At 41.0% G+C, this 16,623-nt stretch overlaps 1 protein-coding gene across 1 annotated transcript in view; it reads right to left on the reverse strand.

Moving 5' to 3' along the window:
• Positions 1 to 2,538: 2,538 nt before the first annotated feature.
• The window catches only part of PRDM2 (PR/SET domain 2), an 81,833-nt gene continuing 67,748 nt past the window's right edge, over positions 2,539 to 16,623 (reverse strand). Inside the window, exons 7-9 of the mRNA XM_019541540.1 lie at positions 10,129 to 10,239; positions 6,095 to 8,582; positions 2,539 to 5,965 (exon numbers count right to left, since the gene is read on the reverse strand). Coding sequence (XP_019397085.1) covers positions 4,090 to 5,965; positions 6,095 to 8,582; positions 10,129 to 10,239 — 4,475 coding nt within the window. The 3' untranslated portion in view covers positions 2,539 to 4,089. The remainder of the gene's footprint in view (positions 5,966 to 6,094; positions 8,583 to 10,128; positions 10,240 to 16,623) is intronic.

The following is a 16,623-nucleotide window of genomic DNA, read 5'->3' on the forward strand; positions in this document are numbered from 1 at the left end:
TGAAATTGAACTTCTGTGTGTGTGCCTTTCATGAAGGTATGGGCTAAACGAGGAATCTGAGCTAGCAGGTAGGTCAATGGCAGCCAATTCTGTTTAGTCTAACCCACTTTGTTTCTTTTTTTTAGTACCCTTTTCTTTTCTGTGAATCATCCGGTAGCCCAGCATGTGTCAGGCACCAAAGAAGAAAACGTATGCCTGGCACTAAATGTTAGCAAGAAGCCTGCAGGCAATCAGCTGCATTTTATGATTGTGAGTCAGCTTCAGCTGGTTTCGCAAGCTTGGTGTATTTCACATCCATTGTCGTAGTGCTTATCTTAAGTGGAGCATGCAACAGCTCTACCTTGTCATTTAGGGATTTTTGTTTTGTTTTTACAGGAGGTTCCTAGAAAATAAGAAACAAAAACTGAAGATAAATGACAAAAATAATAAACTGTCTGTGAAAGGGATATGCTTACAAAAGGGAAAACAAAAACTAAAGGGTGAAAAACAGACTTGAACACAATTTCAGAGTGAAGCGGATGGTTTGGAAATGCTTCTTAAGATAAAATTTCCTGGGAAAGACAGAAATGTTGGTATGAAGAACAGAATCAAAGTCTGCCCACTGGTACCTGAGGGTCAACTAGTGCATCAAAGCAGGGAGGATACACAGAACCCTTGATTCTTGGCGTACATACCAATGGTGAATATTAGGGCTGTGCGAAGCTTCGGGTGGCAAGGCGATTCAGAGATTTGGAGCACTTCAGATTCGGAGATTTCGCCACTGAATCGAATCAGGGGACCAATTTAAAGGTCTGAATCGATTCAAAGCTCTCCGAATCTTTGGAAAAGATTCGGAGAGCTTTGGTGATTCGGGCAGTCCCCGGTGGCTGCAACAGAGAGCTGCAGCTGACTCAGAACTGGTAAGTACTAGGGGTGGGGGAGGGGACCATGGGGGGACTTCTGCCAGCCCCCCTGACTCCCCATTCCCGAGCCCCCCTATGGCTGGCCCCGCCTGCCTCAGCTCGGTACTTTAAAGAAAAGTCCTGGTGCTCACCGGGTGCTGCTGGGTGGGGGGGCAATCCCCACTGCATGGGGGGCTCTGCCATGAGCCCCCCCACTCCCTCCCCAGGTGCCTCAGCTGGGCCAGTTCTGGCCCTTTAAGTAAAAAAGCCCAAAAAAGCCCCAGGACTCACCACACCTGGAGTGGCCTTGGGGGCTCGTGCAGAGCCCCCCACGTGGCACAGAGCAGTGGGGATCACCCCCTGCTGGCAGGAGCCGTGAGTTTGGGGGTGGGGGGTCAGTTCGTTTTTTTCTTAAAGGGCCAGAGCTGGCCCGTGCAGGGCACCTGTGGGGGAGCTGGGAGAGTGAGGGGGCAGGGGGTCAGAGGGCTCGTGCAGAGCCCCCCTTCCAGCATGACGCAGTGATGGGCAGCAAGGATCACTCCCTGCCCGGCAGCACCATCTGGGGCTTTTTATTTATTTATTTTTACACGTGCCAGGAGCTGGGGCAGCCATCGCGGGCTGCGAGGGGCAGGGGATGGGCCTGGCCTGGCTGATTCGGCTGAATCAAATTGGGACAGTGACCTGAGTCACCGAACCAAACCACTGCCCCCGCAAATCAGCCAAATCCAAATCGAACACTAGCTGCTTCGCACAGACCTAGTGAATATGCAAAATCTGTCATCAGGAATTCAGAAGAAATACTCCCACAAGATACCAAACGTCCCTTTTTAGCAAAACCATTCATAAGACTAGCCCAGAACATATGCTGCAATGGGGAACATGGGCGATTGGTACTTTCCAAGTCTGGGGGGGCACCAGATCGTCGACAGGGGGTAGGGTTGGGGGGCTCCACAGTGGCCCATCACCAAGCCAGTGGTGAAACCGTAAATGCACTTCTGGTTTGGCGACTGGGGCTTCCAGGGGGTGCACGTGCACCCCCTATACACCGTCAATGATGGGGAACATACCCTATTTGAGACTATGTCAAAGCTCTCCTTCAGTAACTAACTCCTTGTTCCCTGCAGAAACATGAAACACCTTAAGTATTTACAGTCATTTACAGAGGATCACTTTGCACTGCAGCTTAAATTGTTCATCTTGATGCAAAGATGTGTGCCTCTAGGTCCAAATTCCTCTAATCTCCACTATACTGTCTCATGAAAAAACTTTGGCTAGTAAAAACAGTCTGTTACAGACAGCACTATAAGAAAGCAACTAATTTAGAGGCAAGTAATAGAGACATTAAAGTACTAGGATAATTTGGGCTGGTTGATTTCTCTTGTTCTTTGAAGACCTTGAATATATTATTTGTCTGAAAATTCAAACCTTTTCTTGCTTCCATTTCTTTCTTTCTTGTGTATGTGTATATCCTTGTTATTCTTTTATGGTTCAAAAGAACTGCTGTCTACTTCCCTTATAACCCACAGGCCCGTGCTGAAACTTCTTTTTTGAAACAAAATATTTCCTTAAAACTGCATTGGAAGGTATTTAAATCACAAGCACTGTACTGTAAGCAGGAAAAAAAAAAAAAAAAAAAAAAAAGCAACTCTGCTACCACTAAGTCTTGGAATAGTTTATTTGGATAGAAAAGAAATAAGACTCAGTAGCTTATTTGTCCATCACATCTGAGTTTTGAAATACCCAGAGAAAGCAACTTAGCTATTGGAAATCCTTGTTAACTTTTGCAAAGATATATTAGTGATTCACGAGTCAACAGGACAACTTTTAATGGGATTCCAACTTCCAAAATACTGAAGTATGCTTCAAACTCTTCTGGTGATCAAGAAAGCAGGTTTGCTCAAAATTAAACTAGTATATCACCTTAATTCCAAGCCTCAAATTTCCATTTAAGATAGTGTAAAAGATTTTTGACAAAGGGGAGCATTCACACATATTATTTGATAAGCTCAAGTTGACCATGTTATCCCTAATCAAAATATATGACACTTTCAATCTCTCTCAATTCTTTGAAAAAATCCTTTTGTTTTTAACTGTTCCCTGTTTAAATGCTTTACTGTCATTTTCTCAAACTGTTTGCTTGCAGAAAGGTATACAGGAGAACACAATGAATGGTTCCAGAAAGGTTACATAGCTTATTAAACCTGAAGTGACTTTTACTCTGCATAATCCCTAAAAAAACAAACAAAAAACCCAACCCCCAGCTCCTTCCCACCCTGACAAAAAACAACAAACCACTACTAAATCAAATTTAAGAGAAAGCTCTTTGGCCATATAAATGCAATGAGAATTTTTGGTTGAAGATAAACGCTCTCTCTCTCTGCATAAGCTTTTGGATAAACTCAAGTTAAATATGGAAACTCAGCAGCTTTGAGGCAGAGCACTCCAGGGACTGACTGGCATTAAAGGATGAGGACACACAGTCCTCCAGTACGATAGGTATCCCAAGAGGTGCGGAGGAAAGCAGAAGGGAGTACGATGGGATGTTGGAGGACCTGGCAAACCCCTGTCACACTTTTTAGAGCGCTTCAGAGATGTTTCTCATTTTCTGAGGATCGTTTTTGAAGCACTATGAACACCTGTCCACTGCTTGGAGCGCTCCAAATGTTACGTCTATGCAGAGCCCAAGAGAACTAGTTAACGTAGTTTGGCCAATAATTACATACTTGCTATGCATTCATTTATTAAACCATCTGCATTACCCTGCACACTAGGCACAGAATACTTGCAGAGATCATCCACACTATTAGGCCAATGGATGAGAAAGAACCCTGACATACATACCTAATCTAGAATGTTTCATGTATAATTGCACAAGGGATGTTAAAGCAAGGTCCTATCTCAAATGACATACAAACTTTGTTTTAAGTTAATTAGCCTTCACACTGACTGGTTTCCACCCCCCACCCCCCCAGGATTTCCATTTAAGTTTGCAGTTCAACCTCTTTCTTCGGATGACGTTCATGGCACGACGTGAACAAATGCATAAAGCATGTACAACACACTCAGCCTGACTGAACTACTAACCATGCTGCAAGTTTTGCAAAGCTGAACCTTCTTTAATTTAAAATTTGAGACAAACTTGAAAAAGAGCTGGACAGAACCCCGGGTATAAAACATGTTCCTCTTTTAGTCAAACTGAGTGAAGAGCTTACCTGAAGTCTTTTAGTTCTTGTTTTGCACTGCTTTCATCTCTCTTGCTTTCTATTGTGTCTGCATTAGCTGCCTGCTGTAAGCTCCGCGTGACAGGTCCTCCAATCCTCTCCCTATATTTTACACTGAACCTGTCTGCCTTCTTCTTGCTTGCCACAGCAGACTTATTTGGCAAAACGGCTTTATTCCTCTGTATTCTTACATGCAACTTCCGAGACGCTTTGCTCGAGATTCCAGAACTGTTCTTAGCTACCGCTTTCGGTTTTTTCCCTTCAGCATGAGTCATTTTGGACACTCTCATGGGGCTGGAGTTCCTTAATGAAGAAGATGAATTTGGCTTTTTTGATCTAAGCGGAGGTATGAATTTTACATTTTGCTTGGATTTGAAAGATGCAGAGGGCAACTGAATCTGCGTGGGCCCCGAGGTTCGTGCTCTCGTTTTTCCCAAATGAGCCTGCATACTCTGCATTTTGATTTCGGCGTCTGCTGTTCGCCTACGCTGGTTGCTGCCTTTATCACTGCTTGCAAGTGATGAGGAACTTCCAGCTTTTTTTGATGAGCTTTTTTTCGAGGATGGGGAGACGGGTTTTTTGGGGCAACTATAGGATGCGTGTTTGTTCAAACTTCCAATGTAAGTGAACTCTCTATTACAGTATGGGCAGATGTGAGAGTCCGACTCAGAGGCACTATTTTTCAAGTCGGCCTTCTGTTGTGCAGATTTCTTTTTCTGCAAGATTGCTTTCTGGACAAGCTGATTTTTCTTCTTCAATGCACTTAATTTTAGTTTATTAGAGGACATTTTGCTAATCTCAACGTTGAAATTAAGTCTCTTAGGTTGTCCCATTCGCCTGAAAGCATTCTTCCCAGTGCCAGCTATAACTACCACACCATTTTTAGGCTGAACAGTCTGTTTCAGTGGTACTGGATTTTTTTTGGGTGTATATCTCTTTTTATCACTGGCAGAGGCACATGCCAAGATGTGTTTGTGTAATTCAGGCATGTTATCAACACTTTTCCCACATTTTGTACAACGAATGGCAGTAGTGAAAGTCTGTGGAATATTGTGGGTTGTGAAATTTGTAGCAGTGGCACCAATACCCATAGGATTTCGGTGGTGATACTGAAATGGAGGCGGCTTAAAACTCGGATAGTGTTGATTGAGGCCCATACGGACATCTGGGTCTTTTGCCTTTACTCCAGAAGCCATTATTTTTATGGTTGTATAAAGCTCTTCAGAGGAGTCATTTAGGTCTTCATCCTCCTCCTCTTTAGAGAGTTCTAAGGAATCTTCTGGTAGACTTTGCATATGTTCAATATTTGCTTTAGTAGGATCTGTAAAATTCTGGGGTCTAAGGGTGCCACTTTCAAATTCATGATGTGTGCATTCTTTATCCGGATGGAGATCTCGTTGATGCTGTTGCAAATTGCATAAAAAAGCAAATTCCTTTTTACATACTGAGCAAACAAAGATATTTCCTACCCCATGAAGCAAAAAGCGATGCTCTGACAAGTCCATTTTCTCTCTAAAGAGCTGTACACAGAATTCACATTTGAAGGGCCATTCTTCAGCATGAACAGATAAATGCTTAGTTAGGTCTTTAATAGAAAGAAAGGGTGAATCACAAACATTGCACACAAAGCTTTTATTGAATGTTTCTTGAACTACACCTGCTTCACTTGAAGTCTGTGGATCTTCTCTTGGTTTCTCATGTTCACTTTCCATTTCTTCTTGCTTAAAAGCTATGATGGGCAGGGGGTTTTCTAGATTATCAGCAGGGGAAACAACAGAAGAAACTACTGAGAGAGGAGGAGGGGAAGGAGATGAAGAGGATGAGGAGGAAGAAAAAGAGGAGGAAGGCGAGGAGGAGGAGGAGTGCGAAGAGGAGGAAGAGGAAGAAGAGGAGGAGGAAGAGGAAGAGGACGAGGAGGAGGAGGACGAGGAGGAGGAGGAAGAAGAGGACGAGGAGGAAGAGGAAGAAGAGGAGGGAGAGGAGGAGGGAGAGGACGAGGAGAGTGTCGGAGGGCCGGGTGAAACAGCAGAAGTGAGAGGATCAACAGAAGGTGCAGGGGATGGAGAGGGGGATACTGTGGGTGAAAGGACTGGAAGTGGGGACTGTGTTGTAGCATTTGAAAGTGGTGATGGGCAAGGAGTGTGAGTGACACTGGCACAGGCATCTGAAAGGGGTAAAGAAACAGTGGGAAGGAGTGGAGGGGGTGATGTGGCAACTGTTAAAACAGGGGGACAAGGTGGTGGGGAAGGAGGATTTGTTGGAGTTAGGAGAGGGGGCAGCTGGCACGAGGATGATGCAGACGACATCTGAGGCAAAGGTGAAGTACAGGAACTAAGTGAATGAGCCTCAACAGAAGGCGCAGACAGACTAAGCTCAGGGTCAGGCTCTGGTTGGAGTTCTGCTGATTTACATGGACTGAGGGTCCTATTCAAATCTGGTGTGCTCTCTGCAGCTGCATCCATCCCGTTATACTCATTCAGTAGAACTTTTTCTAACATGCATGTGGTCGGTTTCTTCTTAATACTACTACACGCTGGCTGTACCAGATTATTTTCTTTATAGTCTCTAATTTCAGTGTCACTGCAAGGTTTCTTATGCACACTTAAATCTAATACAGATTCCCAAGGAACCTGGTTCTTACTTTTGACATCAGACCGTTGCTTTACACCACTGGACAAATCTAACGGCTGCTGGTTGCACACGTTACCAAAGGTAGGAGGGCCCGCCCATTCCTTAGATATCTTGTAGTCTTCAAAGCAAAGAGGGCTCATGGTTTCTTTTTCCTCCCTTCCAGTCAAGCTCCACGCAGGCGAGTTGCTGTGGCTTTCTAACTTTGGCATCTTTGAACCTAGAACGGTATCATTCCACACAGGTTTCCCATCACCCAGTTTGCCAAAGTCCCGAAGGGCTGGACTGTGCTGCGGAGAACTAGGAGGAGAGCTGGTTCTTCTCTTAAACCTACTAGAAACTGGAGGCAAAATGGGTGACGACGCAGCAGGTCCTAATTTAGGGATTTCAGTTGATGGAGTTATCTTATTACCATCCTGTGTCTGAAGCAGTTGTTTTAATTTAGATGACAAATACACACTTTTTTCTTTGTGAAAAGGTAAACTCTCAGCTGTTGAAATGCTAAGAGGAAGGTTTAATGAACCTGATGGCGTTACAGGTTCTGGATCTACTTCTGTTTTTATTTTTGGTATAAGAGGAGGACTAGCTGTTCTTCTCTTCTTTGATTCATTGCTTCCACTGCTTGAGGGCTCCTTGGGAAGATCATTCATATGCATCTGCGTAACCTTTACATTTTGAGAAATTTCCACTGTGACTGGAGTAATTAAACAATTTAATCCATACAACTCTGCAGAGTTGGATTCCATCTCAATCACATCACAATTGCTAGTGCTACTATTGGACTGAATTTTACCATCAATATAGTAGTTTAAATTTTCAGAAATATTGCTGGAAATATCCATTATGTATACATCATCTGCTTCACCTTCTTCTTCTAACTCTGTATTTGCTATATACACATTCTGGGCTGGCTGGGCCTGTTCTGTTTGAAGTTGTGGTTCTTCAATAAAGCATCCTTTTCTCCTGACACCTTTGGGAATAAGATGACGTTCATGAACCCTACGCTGGTGCCTACGCATGTTGGTGTGAGTTCCAAAAACCTTTTTACAATATTTGCAAGGATGCAATTCTTTGGGTTCCTTGTTCTCTTCCACAAAAGCACAATTTGACATTTCTTGGGAGACCTTCTCAGGATCCAAGATTGCAGAGTCTTGTGCAAGATTAGAAACATTTAGTTCATCTTTAAGACCGTCATCTACAACTATTTGGTTATCAGCAATATTATCTGACTGCTGCGAGGAAGCTAATGTTAAAAATGGTTTCCTTTTTGGCCCTGCCTCATGACGCCGCTCATGCCTTCGCCGGTTAATCTGAGTACCAAAGGCTTTCCCACAATATCGGCATTTGAAAGCATGATGGACAGTAGATATGTGGATATGCATGTGACGTTCAAGTCCTTGCTTTGTTGTAAATTTCCTCTCACAATGCTGACAGGGAAACATGAAAGTTTCCTGGAGGTCACCATTGGATTCGCCTCTTACTTTAGGAATTTTCACAACAGGCGTTTTTTTTGGAGAGCTTTCGGGAGATTCTTCTGACATACTTCTTTGTTCTTCTGGAGAGTCCAACTTTTCTTCACACAGGAGAGACTCTTTTCCACCACTTTCGATGGGCATACTGGGATCTTCCATCTCCTCTTCATCTTCGTCGTCCTCCTCTTCCTCCTCCTCCTCCAAATCGTCTGATGTAATAACTTCTGATTTCTCTTCAGACATTATTTGTTGCTCACTTGTAAGACTGGGGATCACCAGTTTTGGAAGTGCATCTTGATTTACCATCTCCTGAATCACAGCTGTTTGTTCCAGTGAAAGCACAGCAGAAACAGAAGGCTTTTCATCTTCCTCTTTATGGCCTAACAAAGTCGGCAGAGAAAAAACATTAGTTAGTTTACTAATTCACAATGTTTCGTTCCTTTCTTCTATCCTTTCCCCTCACACAAGTTATTTAACATGCAAATTCCCTGGAACATTACTCATTCTATTCTTACGATGTAGTCTAGAACAAAACCGCATTCCGTTGCTTTTTCTGGACTTTTACTTGGCCAAACATAGGGGGGCTCCTTTCATTCAAATACACTGAGGAACTATGAAACCCTGTGACGCCACACCTATTCCAAGAAACACACTACTTGCTTTTGGTTTAATTTCATTTTGAAATGCTGTATGTTCTGTTCTGTTCAAAAGTCTTGGATTAAATTCAATTAACTTTTCTTATTGCTTTTTAATGAAGGGAAGCAAAACAATAAGCAGAAGTTTTGCTCTTCAGACCTCAGCACAGTTTACACCAACATTAAATAGTCAGCAAAATTACTTTGAAAGGTTATTTTTCAAACATTTTTACCCAAAGCTATTTTGATTTTTGTTTGACCTTGAAAGATATAAAGCCCCAGTCTGGGTTTTTGCTTTTAAAAACACAGTGTAATGCTTTTCTCATTAAACCAATTGTCCTAACTTCTGGTTCCCAATTAGATGTAAAACAGACTTTTGAATCAAACATCACAGACTCCTCTTGCTAATGTAAAGCGTCTCCAACAGCACATGTGCATGCGCGTTTCATCTACCTGCTTCCAGATGCAAGTATCATCCACAGAACAACTGGCTGCTGACAAGCAGCGTGTTAACACGCTATCCATAAAAAAATTCCCCTTTTGCCACTTCCTGCAGGAGCTTGTCAGATGCACAGATTATTATTATTATTTTTATTTTGGTGAGTGACAAGGGGAAATTGGATGAAAGGAACCTCAATGAAAGTTAATAGTTGCTGCCCTTCACCACCTTCACTTATACCCCCACCCCCCGTTCCACCAGTGCTAGGGAAGACAATCTTTACATTCCTGATATTTTTAAACTAAAAAACAAAAACAAAACCAAACAAAAACCTCAACAAACCACAAGTAGAAAAAAAAAATCATACAAACCTTTAGGTATTTTAGATGCATCAGAAAGTGAAAAAGAGCATAAAACCAATTTTTAAATAATCTTTGCAGGTCGCCATTTAGATAAATCATCCTTGGTGTTTGTGGCCATTTTATTCTGTTTGCATTACATTACATTTTACAGGGCAGGCAGCTGCTACACAGTGCAATTAATCTACCAGGATTCCATGAGTTGCATTGTTGTCCTGTTTCTAGGATTTTATAGAGGAGGACCTATATTGGAGGGTACTGGATTTTGTTTAACTTCCATATTAAACTAGATGTTCAGCACTGCAAGAGAAGGTTGCAAACTTGCAATAAATTCTTCTGAAAACAAACTGGATTAAATAAGCTACCTACCACTTTTAAATAGTTGTGCAAACAGTGTAAAACTACTTCTCTTCTTAACAGATAATAAATGCAATGAATTCCTTTAAAATATAATTAACACAAATAAGGAAGTTAGATGCTTGAAATCTCTTACCCTCTTTAGAGTCCTTCATATCTCTGGAAGTAAAATCTAAATCAGTCTTGTTCTGCTTTGTATCTGTTGCCCTCTTTCCTTTGTTTTTACCCTCCTGGGCTTTTTTTTTCCCTGAAAAAAGAGGAAAAAAAAGTGTATTGCTGCTCAGAAAAGTGTGCGAGAGAGTGAGTGCGTGTTCCCAGCCTCAGAGAATGGCACATAATTGATTTAAAAAAAAAAATCAAAAAACTAAAACTAACATTCAGATAATGAATAAAGCATATCCAAAAAAACACTAAAGGGCAAAGCACAGAATGAAGAAAGAGAAAAAGGTGAAAAATAACATATCCAGCTTAATTTGACACCCTGTCAATTACTGTAAATTGATAAAGCAGTAAGTGAGGGTCTAGATGAAAATTAAATGAAAAGCAATGTTACAATGAGCTTTCCAGTAACAGAAGATTAAAATAACTTTTTCTTTGACAACACAAACTCAGAGGACAGAAGTAATTGAGTTTACATAAGTAACTCACTTAGATCCAGTGACATGACACTTTCACTGGGATACCTAGATATCACTACCATACAAGGAATATAAAATTGCCTCAAATATTAATGCTTTACATCAATCTGGGGGCACTCAAGTGAGGATCAGCAGGTCTCTCATTCTGCATCCTGCATGCTTCTATGTAGATTTTTTAAATTAATGAATTTGTAGGTGTAGGAAAGATATCAAAAGCAAAAACTGCATAGGTGTTACAAAGAAAAAAAACCCCTCCGTATGATTTTGATGAACTACAGAAAAAATATAGAATAAAACTTGCATAAAGAGTGACAAAATCTGCAGAAGCAAAAATCAGGTAAGGAAGGAAATAGGTGATGGTTAGCAGAATTACAGACTTAGTCTGTTGCAGACATAGTAGATGCTTAACATAAGCAGGAATAAATGCAATGATGACACAATGCCAAAAAATGCCAAAGAAACACCAAAACAGAATAAACTATTTATCCATATTGCATAAAACCTGAGCAGCACTCTGATAAATATGACAAACCTAACAAGACAGGAAGGGGAAAAAAAACCCCAAAACAAAACCTTATTTCTAAAGTAAGACCTATCGAGACAAGTGAAGACCTGAACACTGTCACTCTAGATGACGAGACGAATAATTTACTGCTCAAAAAAATAGCCCATACGTGGCAGCAAAAAAACCCAGAGAACTTCTCCGAGAAGAAAAATGCAAAAGAAAGCAAGAATCCTGCTGAATGAAAGGAAAACCCAAATATGGCATCACCCAAATTCTTAGTCATTTAAGCCCGATACAGCATACATGAAATGGCTCTGTGGTATGCACTCCAATTTTTTCTCCTTGTTTGCAAACACAGACTCTTGCCATGCACAAAATAATCAAAACGGTAGGGATACTTGCAGTGTAGGGTGGACACATGTTTTCCTTACGTCTTCATTCAGTATAAATCCTTGACAGTCTCACACTTCTATATTACATTGTTCCCTTCAAGCATCTATACACCCAGCCATTGGAATGATGCCGCCACTTCTCTGCTAGCCTCTCAGACAAAAAAATAACTTAACACGCTGACCTTCCTCGGGCCAGTGAAACACAGAATTGAGAGACATACTCTGATACTTAAACAGTGGACTTACCTGGCATGACACGGTCTGTATGTTATCTGAAGTTGTTCCTTTACTCCTTAATGTATTTTGTACTTCTGCTAATGTTTTGTTACTTCTGAACAAACTTTAAGAAATTTGTTGTTTCTGTAACTGTCAAAGGATGCTGCTATACTTCCTATGGGTCAGATCACTCAAAGTCACCTTTCCATCACAAAAGAATAATTACTATTTTTATTTGGATCCCAAAATACCAATTCGTTTTTTCAAGGAGGATGGAGAAAATATGGATTCAAGTTTAATTTGTTCTCCAAAGCTTTCTTAGTGTGCTTCAGATTTTTTTGAGTCACTCTTGTTTTACTAGTCTTTTATCACATCAAGAAATGACCTATGCAACTGAAACCAGGCACAGGTTTAGCACGTATGGGCTGCTCACTAATATATGCAATACTCCCTCTCTAAACTTGTCATGTTTCATTACATTACCCCAAACTGTAATATTTTGTTTCTATGGAAATTTCCCTGGTCCTATAAGCATGAGAGGAGCCACCAAAATCTGGGAAAGCGGGGCTGGAAAAATGTTTCAGTGTGCTCTCCAATGTTCACAGACTGACTGAAATGAGTTTAAGCACATCTCTGCCTGCCAGCCTTGACAATTCAATATTACATCAGTTCATACTTCTCACAACCTTTGCTGTTGTGTTAGAACTGCAGACTAAAGGACTCAAAGCTGGATACTGTCAGCCATCTGTGCTAAGCCACCTGTGATTCCTGTTAGAAGTTGACAGCAGCGTAGCTGATGCTCCTGTAGCTCTAGCACACACATTAAAGAAAATGTCAAATTACAGTATATTTAGAAAGGCCCAAACACTCAGCACAATAGTGTTAAAAAAAAAAATCACCTTATTTGTACATCCTCACGTGTTCCAATTTTTATACAACCTTTGGATAAAGCCTCGAAGTCTCTGAAACAACTTTGGGTTTGAGGTCTAATAACAGCTCCCTGAAAACACCAGCAGAATGCTACAGCTCCCTCTCTCACTCCAGATCAGGTCAGGTTTGGAGTGAGGAGGAAAAGTGATCTCTTGATTTACAGATGGAGAGACCAAGTGTTCTGGCCCCCAACAGAGATATTCTATGATAACAAAAAGTGCTCTTAAGACCAGGAGTCTCTCAGGTCCTCACCTCTGTATCACATGCATCAGTGGCTTCAGACCGCATTTTCCTTGGCTTGCATCTTACTACAGGCTATTTGAGTGAGACAAATTACTGGGTGGACACTTTTAAACTTAGAGGGCTACATTTCAGCCTACTGCCAGCCTGTCGTAAGAACTCTGAAATGGAAGCACAGACGTGTATTTTGGTAATTAAGCTGTTAGGTAAAATTATGTGGAAAACAGTCGCAAGGAGTTTGCCCTTACTTTTATTATATGTTAAAATAATATAAACTTCACAAAACTGTCCCTTTACAGAAGAAAAAAAGAAAAATGCAATCCCAAAACTATGATTCTGAATTGGGAAATCAAGAGGAGAGCAGGCTTCATAAATGAATTTTAGCTACTTCATCATCAGTTACTCTATGTCACTGAACTGCTTGTGATGTACTAAAAGTCCTCTTAGTTTCAGGGTGGAAAGAAGGTAATTTGTAAGTTCCCTGTTGACAGCCTCCTGCTTAAAAAAAAAAAAAAGCCTAGTTGATACAGTTGGAAGTTTTTCAAGTTTGCGACCTTTAAACTTAAATACACTGGATGTGAAGATTCACCTAGTACTTAACTTGCCCTTGCTCAGAATAGCCAGCAAGATGATTTGCATGCACATATAATTTTAGATTTGTGAGATCAATTTCTGAAGAGGAATAAAAGATAATCAACCGCTCTCCCAAGTTTTCCTCCGATGCAGAAGTTAGCCTCATCCTGCCATCTCTTTCTGGTTCGTAATTCTTTTCTAAAGGTAAAATCAGACTCTTCATGCTCAAACGAGACAAACCTGAAGACTGCCATGCTTTACCCACTACATTTCCAAGCAAAAGCAATATCTGCAACACTCAAAAAGACGGATACCAAGTGATTAGCCAATGATTTTTGTCCCTTAATATTCTTGCAATTAAATGGTTCAGGAGCCAACAAAAGCCCATGGAAGAAAAAACACAGAACAGAACCTGGTGGAAGCCTGAGTATAAGTACACATGTGCACTTACCATCAGGTTCCTGAAGGGTCCTAAATGGCTGCTACTGCCAGCTGGATCCTCCACTTGGTCTAAACAAGAAAGATACAGGAATGAAACATAGGGACAGTGAAATGGAAACAATGACAAAAGGGTAAATGAAAGGTAGAACTCAGTCTATATGTGTGTATAAAAAGGATTGCAAAAGAGAGATGCAAAAGAAAACTGAGTGAAAGAAACAGATGGAGAACAGTCAAATTTCCTACAGTGACACAGGTCAAAAGGGGAATGGCTAACATTTATATTTTTTGGCTTTCAGTGGTGTTTCCATTTTATCTTGCCACGTTAATAGAAAATGTGCTTCTCTTCTCCCTCTTTGCCTATGTTTTTGTAATTAGTTGGGCCAAGACCACTGATAGCTCTTACGCTATTACAACATCACAACAGTGTTTGCTATCAATCACTGACATACCGTATTTACTTACATATCACACGCATGCTTTCCCCAAAAGTCATCCCTCCAAAACAGAGGGCCATCTTAAGTGGGAGGCTGATTTTTCTCCAGTAGACCAGAAACATGGAGACACTGTGCTTTCGAGATGACCACCAGCTTCTCTTAGGGGCAGCAAGCAGCAAGGGGGGTCCAGTCTTAACCTTTTCACCAGCCACTTGCAAGTTAGCAGAGGTTTTTTGGCTGAGGAGCTAAACGGGCAGCCACAAACTGCTGCCAATTCGAAAGCAGATGTGAAAGGGTTCAGCCTAGACTCTGTCTCTCCCCCTGCTGTCCTTGAGAAAAGCTGGCAACCACCATCATGAAAAAGCCAGCTGTAGGCCAGGACTCTGGGGCGTGTGGCATGCAAGATAATACGGTAGGCACAGAAGTCCTACATGACTGACGTAAATCAGTGGAGGTTGCCTGATTTCAGTAGGGTTGTGCTGATTCACACATTTCTACAGCCAGAGTTGCTGCAGGTATCAGATAAAACTTGAATGCTACCTAGCAAAACAACCCCCAAAATCAGTAATATGCGTTTGTCCATAATATACAGGAATAGCAAGTGATATTGCTCAGACCAAGAGAAGACTCAAAACAGTCTACAGGATTTATGCAAACTGCAAATGTCCAAAAAAAAATAAAAGGCTGTAACTCTATCCACAGCTGACAGTGTTTATGAACAAATGGAATGATACATTTATTTATATGCAAGAAAGGGGGAGAGGGAAATTAAACTCAGTCTTTCACTAAAGTTGGAGATGCAGCAGATAATCAAGACTAGCTTTTAAGAAAACTGTTTTAAAAAGGAATATCCAACGAAAAAAAGAAAATGCTTCAATACTGAATTAACAGTGCCTGATCGTTTACTACAAGAATGGAACGGACTTCTCTACAACAACCCTGAAACAATGCAAGACAAAAAAAACCCAAACAACACTGGTAGCAGAAGATTAGGTATTTCCTTGAAGCCTAAAGCCAAGGGTCATGTTGCAGCTGGCTACATAGATGGACAATAGCAAAGGAATACTTTACCCATTTGTGCTGCTGCTACAGCACATTTAGAGAATGGCTCCTAAAAGCCCAGCTCCCCTGAAAACTGCTTTATCCACTCTCCTCAAAACCAACCTCAGAAGATGGATACTAGGAGCAACTGCAGGGGGTGGGCATCTTAGTACATATTTACCCTGGCTGCAGTGGCCACAGTGGCCAGCCTGTGGTTTTAAAATATTTCTACTCTGAATAACAACAGGTTGGCCTGTAAAGGGAGGAGGACCACATGCATCCAAAATGTATGCAAACTAATTTTACAGTTTGTGCACACATCTGAGTTTAGTGGTAAATGAACTGCCCCATCACCCAGGCACCTGCAACGGTCAGAACAACTGTTTACAGAAAGGTATGCCTTTTACACGTAAGAAAGGCCAAGGTCAAAACATTGGAAAAACTGTATCAAAAATGTTAATTCCAATGTTGCTATATTAAAACAGCATCTTCAAGTTCCGTACAATTGAAAATACAGTAAATATTGCAATGCTTCACAGATTCAATGAAACTTGGCAAGGCAGGGAAAGTTAATTTTTTTAACACTATTTTCCTTTTCTTCCTCTTGCATAGGTCATTCTTCCGTTTTGCTAACCAGAGAAAGTTACAACGTAGGTGGGAAAATTCTATGATGCTAATCCCTGTGCTTTAAAGTTTAAAAAAAAATTAAGACATTTTTAAAGAAACCACAAATTAAGAAAAAGTTATAAAATCAGCCTGAATCAGGGCTTCACGTGTTTAATAACTGAGATTATGGGATTAGGCAAAAATTAAAAATAGTTATGTGCAGTACTATGCTAGCAAAAAATTAAATATCTACCCTGGTAGCAGAACTGTGTTAACAAGACAGTTATGCCAGCTGGGCATGAAAAATGAGCACACATGCTGTGGCAAGTGAGAAAGTTAAGAGATAAAAATATTACCTATGACGAAATGCCAGGTCCTGAACAGACAAATACTTTAAGGCCATTTCTTTCAATGCGTATTTTCTTGCTGTCAAACACTTATTTTGGCAAAATGAAATCCCAATGATAAAATCTTTACAGGAATCTATCACAAAACAAGCTAAACCACGCCTATGAGTTAAAAAGGCTGCTTGGCTGCTTCCAGCTGACAATTTCTTGCATTTTTTTTAAAGCATGTCATACAAATGTTGTGTATGCAGTGCCTAAAATACTCCAT

This window comes from Crocodylus porosus, unplaced genomic scaffold (assembly GCF_001723895.1).
Source record: "Crocodylus porosus isolate Cpor-Errol unplaced genomic scaffold, CroPor_comp1, whole genome shotgun sequence".
NCBI classification, from domain to species: domain Eukaryota; kingdom Metazoa; phylum Chordata; order Crocodylia; family Crocodylidae; genus Crocodylus; species Crocodylus porosus.